The sequence below is a fragment of the Leucoraja erinacea genome, chromosome 21 (genome assembly GCF_028641065.1).
Source record: "Leucoraja erinacea ecotype New England chromosome 21, Leri_hhj_1, whole genome shotgun sequence".
Classification (NCBI taxonomy): Eukaryota; Metazoa; Chordata; class Chondrichthyes; order Rajiformes; family Rajidae; genus Leucoraja; species Leucoraja erinaceus.
The window spans coordinates 5,989,683-6,001,457 of record NC_073397.1 but is presented as its reverse complement, the minus strand read 5'-3'; the positions used below and the strand labels follow the sequence as shown (position 1 = coordinate 6,001,457).

Here is an 11,775-nt window from a genome sequence, read left to right as displayed (position 1 = left end):
CACATTGATATCTTTGATTACATATATAATGCAAAAAATGTGTTTATTAATAGCATTTGGGTCTGCTGACAAACAGGAAACCAATAATTTCTTTACGTACATAGGCATGACTTATTTTCAGCATAAATTTACTTAATCATTTTAGTTTATCCTGGAATTTACTAACAGCCGAGGCCCATTCAAACATTTAAAATATTCATAGCTTTTAAAATGGAATCAAAATGTCACTGCTATACTTAGTCTGAACCTCCACCATTTCTATTTGTTTAACTTGCTGTACACATCACCTCACTGACCCTCAGTCTCTTTCCCTCTACTGTCTTGTTCTGATCAACTTCTGAGCATGGACTAGTGTTCTTACACCTAGGTTTAGTTAGGGATCACAGAGACTGCTGCTTAAATTTAATTACACTTTTGCCTCAGCAGAATGAATGCAGGAGTGAGGAAGCTTTCCCAAGAAATACAACGGACATGACCCTGGACTTTTCCCTTGATGCACTGCATAAACATGACTCTCTCCTATTCACAGCATCACCCCTGCCCATGAGGCATGACTCTACCCAACAAAAGACTCAATACCTTTGCAGGACTTGGCTCAAAATGACAACTGCCCATGTCTGCCCTGCAATGCTGTCTGCTCTGCTAAGTTTCTACAACACTTGCTTTAGCTCAAGATTCCAACATTTCCAATTCCTTCTGCCTCTACCTTAGTAGATTATATTGGCCTACGAGTGCATTAATAAAAGAGATACATATAGGATACTTGTGATAAATCGTACTGCAGAATGGGTGCATTGGTTTAGTTTCCCTGCCAAATGATCGAGTGTCATTTGAGGACATGCAACTCGCTTACGCTAGATTGATTTCAACCAATAGGATGTTTCCCCATCCCTATTTAAAATACTACGATCTTAATGTTCCCTTGGGCTAATTTTGAGGGGGGAGGTGGGGGGGAAACTAGCCAGTGGCAAAATTGAATTTTAACTGGAAACGTTCACATTGACACGGCAAAGCAAACACCACATCCAGAAGGGGTGTCCTGAGTATGGAAGGATGCATCGGTCAAATAAACAGAACTTCTGTCCCAAAGGATTGCCAGTCGAGCAGATTTCAGTCATTTTGTCAAAATACTCTTTTTATATTTCAGATCTGCTTATATAACACAAAATACTCAAGGATAGGTGCTCACTTCAAGGCAACAAGGTTCCTATTTCAATATTTTCTCTTGTTCGTTTTTTGTTGACAGTAGATTCTCCTCAGCAAGTTGAAGACGAGGCAGTGTGCAAGGGCTAAGTAAACGTGAGCGTCTGCAGGACACCACTTAAAATTGACACATACCTGTTTTAATTACAATGCAATGTTTCTATTTCTGAAAGGACTTTACCCACAATAATCAATACTTGGGTACAGAAGGTGGGAGAGTACAGGAAGTGAAACAATACCAAATATGAAATCTCAATTATAACAAAATTGGAAGTCGGCTTGTTTCAATAAATTGATGTCCATTCTTACACAATTTTTCCGGATCAGAAGTATGAATCAGTTTCATTATTAAGTATGTCACAAGTGTACATGCTAATAAGGACCTCATTCTTGGAAAGGCAATTTCATAAATATCCAGCTGCTTTTTCTGTTCGGGTTCACCTTCTCTTGTACCTGAAACACAAAGGACGTATGTGAATACCCTAGTAGATTAGTAGATTTCCGGCGGCTGTCACTCTACTAAACAACGTACCTCGGTGACTGCCAATCACCCCCCCCCCCCCGGACACTTATTATTTATTTTTTATTCAAATCGTTTGCTATGTCGCTCTTCAAGGGAGATGCTAAATGCATTTCGTTGTCTCTGTACTGTACACTGACAATGACAATTAAAATTGAATCTTGAATCTGAATCTGAATAATATGCAGGTGGTGAACAGGCCATAAGAAATGGGCAAGGGGCAACGGCAATGATTCCAGTTCATCTTTAATGATTGGGAGAAATATTAGAGTGAACATGAGAGAAGGGGCCAGGAGCCCGACTGCACTGTGTGAAATGGCCATGTAAGAAAAGCCTTAGAGGTGCACGTAAAGAGTTGTGATGGCAGGCAGTGGACCTGATGGTAGAAGGTTTATGATGGGCCAAATGGCCTTTGCTTAACAAAGTCTAAAATTCTAATTCAAAGGGGGAGGACGTTGAGCGGGAAAGCTTCTGGATCACAACAAAATCAACCTGCCTCCAAATGTACTAAGTACTAATGATATCACTTTTATCATATGGGTGCTGCACCCAATCGCTACAGTTAAAGACACTTCAATATCTTCAAATGACAAAAAACAGATTATAGAAACATTCAACAAAGCATATCCAAACCTCAGTTATACCATTAGAATAAAATGTCTATTTTGAACTGGCTGTTATATTTAGCTTTAGCATCCTTAAACTGGGGGCAGGGGATGAATACAAACATATTTTTAAATCATGTTTCACAGCCAAATGACGCGTCAGTTCTTTTAGAGAGAGTACACATTTTTGAGATGTAATCATGTCTGAAGCAGAACACTCATCTCACTCCTGCACCCACTGGAGGGGCTAAATAAATAACCAAATGTCTAGGTTAACATGTAACATTGGGCAATGTTTGTCCTTGGACTGCACAACTAACACAACAAATGAACTGCAAATTCAACTCCCTCTTTTAAAGAGGCCAGAAAACCTCACAAATTGCAGAGACTGTTTACATTTTACCAATCCCCAGGTTATGAGAGTGAAGAGTCAAATGAACTAGAATATTTAAATTCATGCTTGCTGCAGCTTTTTGAGAGAGTAGCTGCAACACCAACAAATATAAACGTGCTGGACGTAGAGTAAACTAAGTAAACTGGACTATACAAAGATGTAGAGCAAACTTAACTGAGTTCTGGTGATGATGTACTGAAGGAATATTCAGTCTGAACTAATCACCTAGATTGCTAAAGTTGACCACTTTTTTAAAAACTGGAGCTTACCTAGATTTCGATTTAAATGCATTCCCTTTCCTATGCTGTGATATTCCAAGTCTCTGTCTGTCTTCAAATGATGGCCTTTAAAAGAAAGCAAGATTCAATTAATGCAGGTACCAAAATAGCATCACATCTCATAAATCAAAAGTATACAATAGTGTCCCACACAGCAAGTTCTGACGAATAGCAATGGTTGTATAGGACAATTTATCTACTAAATATGATCTATAAATTTCATGAAGCTGCCTGGCTCCAGTTTTGTAAGTCTGAAGAAGGGTTTCGACCCGTAACGTTGCCTATTTCCTTCGGTCCATAGATGCTGCCTCGCCCGCTGAGTTTCTCCAGCATTTTTGTAAATTTGGTTCTTATGATGCCAAGGAGAGGAAAGCTCATCTATTTCACCTGACATGACATATTTCTCTACCCAGGTACCAAATAGTTAGACAATGAATACATTCCTTCTAGTTTGTTCCAAGCAGAAGGAAAGGTTTTCTTAATCTCTAAAATGACATTTGCCATTTGTTGTGAGGGATAAAGCACCATTTGAGAGGGTCGAGCATCTGACTCAAGCCCAAGGAGGGTGGAGGCATCCCTAACGTTCACAATTGAGGCATCGCAGCTTCTGATCCCAGGCGGGTAGACCACAGTATGATTATTATCCGCACCGTATCTCTAAACTAAACTAGTGTCTTTTCCAGTTTAAATCTCCCTCAGAAAACTATACTAATCTCTTGATATCCTATAATTTTGATCATTCAGCTAATAAAACCCTCGGGAGTAAATCTTGCCGCTTCCCTCACCTCCTTTAAAATATTATTTAAAACGATTTTATTGGGATGCATCACACAGCATACTATTTGGATAGTTATATGGACGGGAAGGGAATGGAAGGTTATGGTCTGAGCGCAGGTATATGGGACTAGGGGAGAATATGTGTTCGGCATGGACTAGAAGGGTCGAGATGGCCTGTTTCCGTGCTGTAATTGTTATATGGTTATATAGCATGATTTGGAAACAGCTCCAGCCAAGACCACAAGAAATTGCAGAGAATCATGCACATAGCCCAGACCATCGTACAAACCAACCTCCCTTCCATTGACTCCATCTACACTTCACGCTGCCTCGGCAAGGCCACCAGCATAATCAATGATGAGTCTCACCTCAGTCACTCCCTCTTCTACCCTCTCCCATCAGGCACGAGCTACAAAACTAAACCACTGAAGGAGCTGCAGGTCGACTTTATTAACATCTGATGTAGTTTGCATCATATTCTACTTATAAAATGCTCCTGTGTAATACCATGAGATATCGTACTGCTTCAAATGAATGATACAAAATGGAAGATGCTGGATTCTACAACTTACCCTGCTCGATATCGTTTAAGAGCTTTCTGACTTGTATTTGTCAATTCTTCATCAAATACAGACTTCTTTGATTTGTTTATTCTATTCATTTGATCTTATGATAAAGAAAAAAATATTTTTCATTCAACGCATAAACATTTTTATAATCAGACTGGTATAATAAAATAATACCAAATAATTTCCTTTTACAAGATAACCAGCTATGATCTTGTTTGAAGAGCATGTTTAATTGAGGTTTCATCCTGCAATTGGTCCATGCTTTACCCACCAGCATCGTGGCTTGGCTCCTCTTCAGGCATTACTCGTGCCCTCTTTGGTCTGCGGCCTCTCTTAGCAACGCGTTCTGCATACATCTGCGATTTGACTATTTCAATCTGTGCCCTGTCTTCAGCCTAAGGTAAACAAGAGAGTACTGTCACTGCATCTGCCGCTGTACACCACAGTCTCACCTCAGGCTAGCATCTTAATGTTGTCACTGGGTACCGTAGATTTACCACATCTGCCTCCCAACGTTCTCCTGCCGCGATGTGCTTAACGGTTGCCAAAAGTTTCACGAAGAAAAAGAGAGGAGCAACTAAATTTAAACCAGTGAAATGGTTTACTACATTTACTGCTTCCATTTATTTGTATTCTTACATTTACATTCTCCAGTTTGTCCCTCCACTCTTGCCAGTTCCTGTCACTATAAATCCAGGTCAAGACCTGTGTAAAGGGCCTTTTCTGCATGGCTCCATTTCATTCAGTTGAAGGAGTTTTGGTGTCACTCTGGTCCACGCAATCAAAAAATTCCACCCCACACTCATTCTAGATATTCTGCTAATGGAACACTAATACGAGTACAATTATATTTGCACTTCTACTCTCTTCACAAGACTTTAATTTAACTTCAATCAGCTGCAAGAGGTTTATGCAAATGTGAATATGCCGGCGGCAACAGTACTCACCGTCATTTCCTTCTTTTTCAGGTTTTCCATGAATTTCCTCTTCTTTTTGCCTCTTAATGCAATGTCAAACTCTTGCAGAGCCTTTGAAACTGTTTGTAATAGAAAGCATCAAACAACCTTTAATAAATATTTTCCTGTCAAACGATTCCATGATCAATTTCCCTATTCAAATGAGAATTGCAAACATGCAATCTGTATTATTTACTGGTCGGAGGGGGAATGTCGGTACAGTCTAAGGAATTACAAAATAAATGTCTGTTTGCATGTGGTTTTGAGTCAGAGTTATACAGCGCATGACCCCATTATCAAGGACCATTTTCACACCGGTCATTCTCTTCAAGGATCACTTTCCTGTCTCTTGCACTAAACCAGACATTTCAACACTTTAGTGATAGCGTTCCTGGGGCTTATCCAGAATGAAGCTCACCTTTCTCTCTCTTGCGTTCCTCTCTGGTCTGGAACCAGGTGCGCTCTGGCCTGGTGTCCTCATTGTCCTTCTGCAGCTTGTTTTGCGCAGTGTTGATCTGTGGGGATCAAGTCATTTAGGAGTCATTGTTTACTGCAAATCAATGATCCAGCTCAATGGCAGTGCCCCTCCTTCCACCTCCGTACACTGTCATCAACAATTCTTTCCACTCTCCCCTGCTTCGTGCAAAATCACGAGCTATACTCATGCAATCAACAGTATTGTGGGAAAATGAGCCCAATAATCATGAAAAAAAATGCTTCTACTTGTTTATTTCTTTTTATTTGGACACAACTAGTCAAAAATGTCAACCTCTGATACACAATCCCTTCCGAACAACATAAACTTGCGATAGGAGTATCACTTAGCAGAATGCACCATTACCTAAAGACAGAGATAGTTCTGTTTAAAAAGGCAAATAATTTAGCATGTAGATATTGATCATCTCTGTACACCAGGGGTTGGCAACCGACCCCATACCCCATACCCCAAAATCGGCCGGCCTGCAGGCATATTTTTTTCAATTAATTTTCGCGACCTGGAAACTGCTGTCAGTCCCGGGGCACGCGGGTGACATGGGAACTGCAGAAATAATTGAAAAACACGTGAAAACTAATGCGAAAAACAACACCAAGTGTCGCACAATGGCAATAGATGAGGCCCGCCATACACATGGGTTTGGTTTCACCGTGTAGAAATCACAGCAGTGTTTATTCATAGTTCCCCCCCCCCCCCCATTTCAGGGCACCATGTTTGGGACATGGCAATGTCATTTAAATGAAAGTAGTCATGTTTAGTATTTTGTTGCATATATTTTGTTGCATGCAATGACTGCTTGAAGTATGCGATTCACGGACATCACCAATTGCTGGATGTCTTGTCTGGTGATGCTCTGCCTGGCCTGTATTGCAGCCATCTCTAGCTTATGCTTGTTTTGGGGGCTAGTCCCCTTTTCTCTTCAGCATATCAAAGGCATGCTCAATTGGGTTCAGATCAGGTGATTGACTTAGCCACTCAAGAATTTACCATTTTTAAGCTTTGAAAACTCCTTTGTTGTTTTAGCAGTATGTTTGGGATCTTTGTCTTGCTGTAGAATGAACTGCCGGCCAATGGGTTTTGAGGCACTTATTTGAACTTGAGCAGATAGGATGTGTCTCTACACTTCAGAATTCATTATGCTACTACCATCAGCAGTTGTATCATCAATGAAGATAAGTGAGCCTGTACCTTCAGCAGCCATACATGCCCAGGCCATAACACCCCCACCACCGTGTTTCACAGATGAGGTGGTTTGCATTGGATCTTGGGCAGTTCCTTCTCTTCCATACTTTGCTCTTGCCATACTCTGATACAAGTTAATCTTCGTCTCATCTGTCCACCAGACCTTTTTCCAGAACTGTGGTTCTCTTTTAAATACTTCTCGGCAAACTGTAACCCGGCCATCCTATTTTTGCGACTAACCAGTGTTTTGCATCTTGCAATGTAGCCTCTGTATTTCTGTTACAAAGTCTTCTGTGGACAGTGGTCACTGACAAATCCACACCTGAAGAGTGTTTCTGATCTGGCGGACAGATGTTTGGGGATTTTTCTTTATTACAGAGAGAATTCTTCTGTCATCAGCTGTGGAGGTCTTCCTTGGCCTGCCAGCCCCTTTGCGATTAGTAAGCTCACCAGTGCTCTCTTTCTTCTTAATGATGTTCCATACAATTGATTTGGTTTGGTCTAAGGTTTGGCTGATGTCTCTAACAGTTTTATTCTTGTTCTCAGTCTCATCATGGCTTATTTGACTTTCATTGGCACAACTTTGGTCCTCATGTTGATAAACAGCAATAAAAGTTTCCAAGGGTGATGGAAAGACTGGAGGAAAGACAAGGTGCTGAGAGCTCTCTTATACCTGCATTAAGGAGGCATTTAAACACACCCGATCAATTACAAACACCCGTGAAGCTATGTGTCCCAAACATTATGGTGCCTTGAAATGGGGGGGACTATGTATAAACACATCTGTAATTTCTACATGGTGAAACCAAAAATACCCTTTAATAAAATCTGACACTGCACTTTAACCACATGTGATTTTTTCTATTACAAATATCAAATTGTGGAGTACTGAGGCAAATAAATAAATGATGGGTCTTTGTCCCAAACATTATGGAGGGTACTGTATAATCTGAGTACAGGGTTAAAGTAAGGGGTAAGAGATTTGAAGAAGAGATTTTTCACCCAGAGAGCATTTGAAATGTGAAACACACTGCTAGACATGGTGGTAAAGACAGGTAAACATGGAAGGATACAGGCTGCCGGTTGAATAAATGGGATCAGCATACGTAGGTATTCAGAGGCCAGCATGGATTTTTGGACTGAAAGTTGGATTCCTACATTGCATAATTCACTGACCAACTGTGGCTAATATATCCAGCATTTGGTCACTTTGTCGACCATTGCCAACACTTAATAAAATGGTGTGAAACCCGAGGCAAATGTCACATACCTGAGCCTCCGAGTGTTGCATCATTTTTTCCTCTTTCTCCAGCTGCAGAACAGCATAGATTTCCTTTTCCAATTTGTCAATCTTCTGCCGGAACTTCAGCACCACATCTGTGAGTAGGAACAAGGACATGAGCACTGGGTCCCACACAGAATATTTAACATGCATCATCTGTCATACTGTAAATTTGGGACATTCTCTAATTATAGGCGCTACAACTGTGAGGTACAAGTGCTTATTCTACCCGTAATCCCGAATCAAACACAATTAACATCAACCGCCATGTCCTTTCCTCCCTCCTCTGCCCCAGACCATCCAGAACAACTGTAGCACCTATCCCACTCCTGGCTGTGATTCAGCTCCCCAAAGACAAAGGGGTCGGGTAATTTTAGTTCATTCATTTATTTGAACATGCAGCATGTAGGGAAGACAAATGCTAGAGCAATATGCAGAATACAACGAGTTCAAGATGTCACTCTACATTGGTACGAGTTGTACAAGTCCTCCCTCCTGTAATTCTCAACTCCTGCTGAACGATGGCTCCACAAGCACCAGCCACCTTTCAGGTCTTCATCCACTGGTCATCAGATTGTGAGCAGGAGCAACAGTGTTGGGCAAATGCAAATCTAGTTCAGGTCTTTTATCTTTACAGCACATGCCAAGCACAACGGTTCTGTCTGTTCTCACCTTGTGGAACGACACGAGCTTTCACCTCAGTTTTAGCTTTCCTCACAATTTCTTTTAGCATTTTCCTTTCCATCTCTCCAGCGAGGGACACGGATCGCCCACTGCGGCCTGCTCTTGCTGTCCGGCCCACCCTATGCACATAATGCTTGACCGTGTTGGGCATTGTGAAGTTAATCACCTAGAACAGGAAAAACACATTATTTCACTGAAACCAACCAACTCATTAACTCAGTCAATTTACTTAAACTTTCTTACTTGCCAAACAAAGATCAGCTTTCAGTGTGCGAGGAAATCAGAGCACCCAGATCAACGCAATCACAGGCAGAACGAGCAAACTCCACACAGACAGCACCGGAGGTCAGGATCAAATCGATGTCTCCGGTGCTGTGAGGTGGCAGTTCTACCAGCTGTAACACTGCGAGTCCACTTATTATAAATACAGCAGTTTAATGGAATTGGAAAGCCAACAGTGGATCACAAGACCATTACAGATTTGGACATGCAACTCCCCGGGACATTGCAGAGTGCCGCCTGTGTTAGACTTTGACGTGAAATCAACTTCCAGTTACCTCAGGAATAATCCTTCTCGACAACATCCTGTGTGGCAAAGGGGCTTAATCTGCTGGTAATGGGATCAGGTGGGGTGAATATACAAGCCCACCCGCAAAAATAAGAAAAACTTCTGTGTAAGATCCACGCCATCAATTTCCCATCGATTGTCCTTTTGCACATTTGAGTCACTTACTGTTTTGACCCCATCAATATCCAGTCCTCTAGCAGCAACATCTGTAGCTACAAGAATATCGATTTGTTCATCCTTGAAGCGCCTGTAACATTGGAAACGACAAATGAAGAGCTAATATTACTTTTACATACAACAGCATAACACTCTCCTGGAAGTAAAGTTGTTATATTAGCTATGGTTTCAGTTCAAACTCATCATGCAAAATAAGCTCATTGACAAGAGGAATCTTTATTTAGATTTGCCCTCATGTATCATACTTCAGGAAATAGCCATTGATTTAAAATGTCGATTAAACAACGAGAGGGTAACCAGGAAGATGGGACTGGTAAGGAGGGAATTTGTGTTTGAAGTTTGAGGATGTAGGCCAGGTACCTAACAAATACTTTGCAGCTGTATTCACAAAGGAGAAGGGCATAGAGGACAGCAATATCTGAATAGAGAATACTAAAATGCAATGGGAGTTTCACATCATGAGGGAGGTGATGTTGGCGAGCTTGAAGAGTATTAAGGTGAATAAATCCTCAGGGCCCAATGAAATCTAGCCCAAGAAATTAACGGAAGCAATTGGGGAAATTGCAGACTTTGACAAAGATCTTTGTGTCTTCTCTAACGACAGGCGAGTGCCCAGATGGCTTGAGAATAGCCAATGCTGTTCTTTTGTTTAAGAAGGGAGTGGGAGATATTCCAGGGAACTATAGACTGGAGAGCCTCACATCGGTGGTAGGGGTAATATTGGAGAAGATTATTTGGGATGGGATTTATTCACATTTGGGAATGGACTTGTTAGGCAGTCTGTATGGCTTTGCACATGGCAGGTCATGTCTTACTAACCCAATCAATGTTTTTTGAGGAAGCTACAAAGGTAATTGATAAGGGTAGGATGGAGGATGTTGTCTACATGGATTTTAGTAAGGCTTTTGATAAAGTTCCACAATGGTAGGCTGATCGAGAAGATTAAGATGCATGTGATTCAAGGTGACCTGGTCATATAGATTCATGACTGTGTTACCCATTGCAGAGATGTGTTTGAAGGATGCTATTCTGGCTGGAGGTCTGTGATCACAGAACTTCCGAAGGTATCTGTGCTAGTATCGCTGTGATATATATATTTATATATAACATGTGGTAAAGGCGTAAATGTAGATGGGTTGGATCGTAGGTTTGCAGACACCAAAATTGCCAGAGTTGCGGACAAAGAGAAATGCTATCAAAGTAAACAGTGGGATATAGATGCACTACAGAAATGGGCAGAGAATAGCAGATACGAGTTCAATCTGAGCAAGTGCAAGATATTACATTTTGGGAGCTCAAACGTAAAGGAAAAGTAGATACGTAGTATGGAAAATGGGTAGCACCCTGGAGTAGGAGGCTGTCTGATTTAGTTTCCCTGCTCCAGGTTCCAGAAGTTAACTGCATTATCTCAACTATTGATCCAGCCAAGATGAGCAAATATACCACTGATCAAGGACTCCACCTGGAACTCTGCTGGTCACATCACACCAATCGATTTTCAAATACTTAAACTTCTTTTGAACATGTGTTCTTTTGAACTGTCATCTCTAGTAGGTCACAATATTAAACCAAATACACTCTATTAAAACAAATGCTGCGGTTACAATGGAAACGCATTACAAATCTATAGGATGTACACAAAAATCTCTTGTACATAGGACAAAGAGAATACGATCAATTTGATGGATCCCGGTGATCCCCTCATTCTCCAAGCAACATCTTCAAACTTCAAAAGCGGACATGAAGAGGTAAAGTTACCAGATCACGTCTACAAAGACAGGATTAAGGGCAAGCCTAATCACAGTCTAAATCTACTCACATCCACACAATTTTCAGCAGGGATGACTAGCAGCATTCAAGACCAGGAATTTAAACTACAGGTGCACAACCTTTTATCCGAAAGCCTTGGGACCAGACACCTTTCGTAATTCAGAATTTGTCGGTCTTCGGAATGGAATTTTTTTTGCGTAGATTTTAATGGCTGGCTCAGTGGTAGAGTGCTCGGCTCATATCCGCAAGGTCGCGAGTTTGCGCCTTGATCCCGGCAGAAAAAGTTGGAGCGGGCTGGGCTGGGCTGGGCTGCT

The 11,775-nt window shown here is 41.3% G+C and overlaps 1 protein-coding gene across 1 annotated transcript in view; it reads right to left on the bottom strand.

Moving 5' to 3' along the window:
- Nucleotides 1-26: 26 nt before the first annotated feature.
- The window catches only part of ddx27 (DEAD (Asp-Glu-Ala-Asp) box polypeptide 27), a 37,229-nt gene continuing 25,480 nt past the window's right edge, over nt 27-11,775 (bottom strand). Inside the window, exons 13-21 of the mRNA XM_055652004.1 lie at nt 9,680-9,761; nt 8,935-9,112; nt 8,251-8,357; nt 5,721-5,817; nt 5,294-5,382; nt 4,618-4,741; nt 4,350-4,443; nt 2,992-3,066; nt 27-1,656 (exon numbers count right to left, since the gene is read on the bottom strand). Of these exons, the coding sequence (XP_055507979.1) occupies nt 1,641-1,656; nt 2,992-3,066; nt 4,350-4,443; nt 4,618-4,741; nt 5,294-5,382; nt 5,721-5,817; nt 8,251-8,357; nt 8,935-9,112; nt 9,680-9,761 (862 nt within the window). The 3' untranslated portion in view covers nt 27-1,640. The remainder of the gene's footprint in view (nt 1,657-2,991; nt 3,067-4,349; nt 4,444-4,617; nt 4,742-5,293; nt 5,383-5,720; nt 5,818-8,250; nt 8,358-8,934; nt 9,113-9,679; nt 9,762-11,775) is intronic.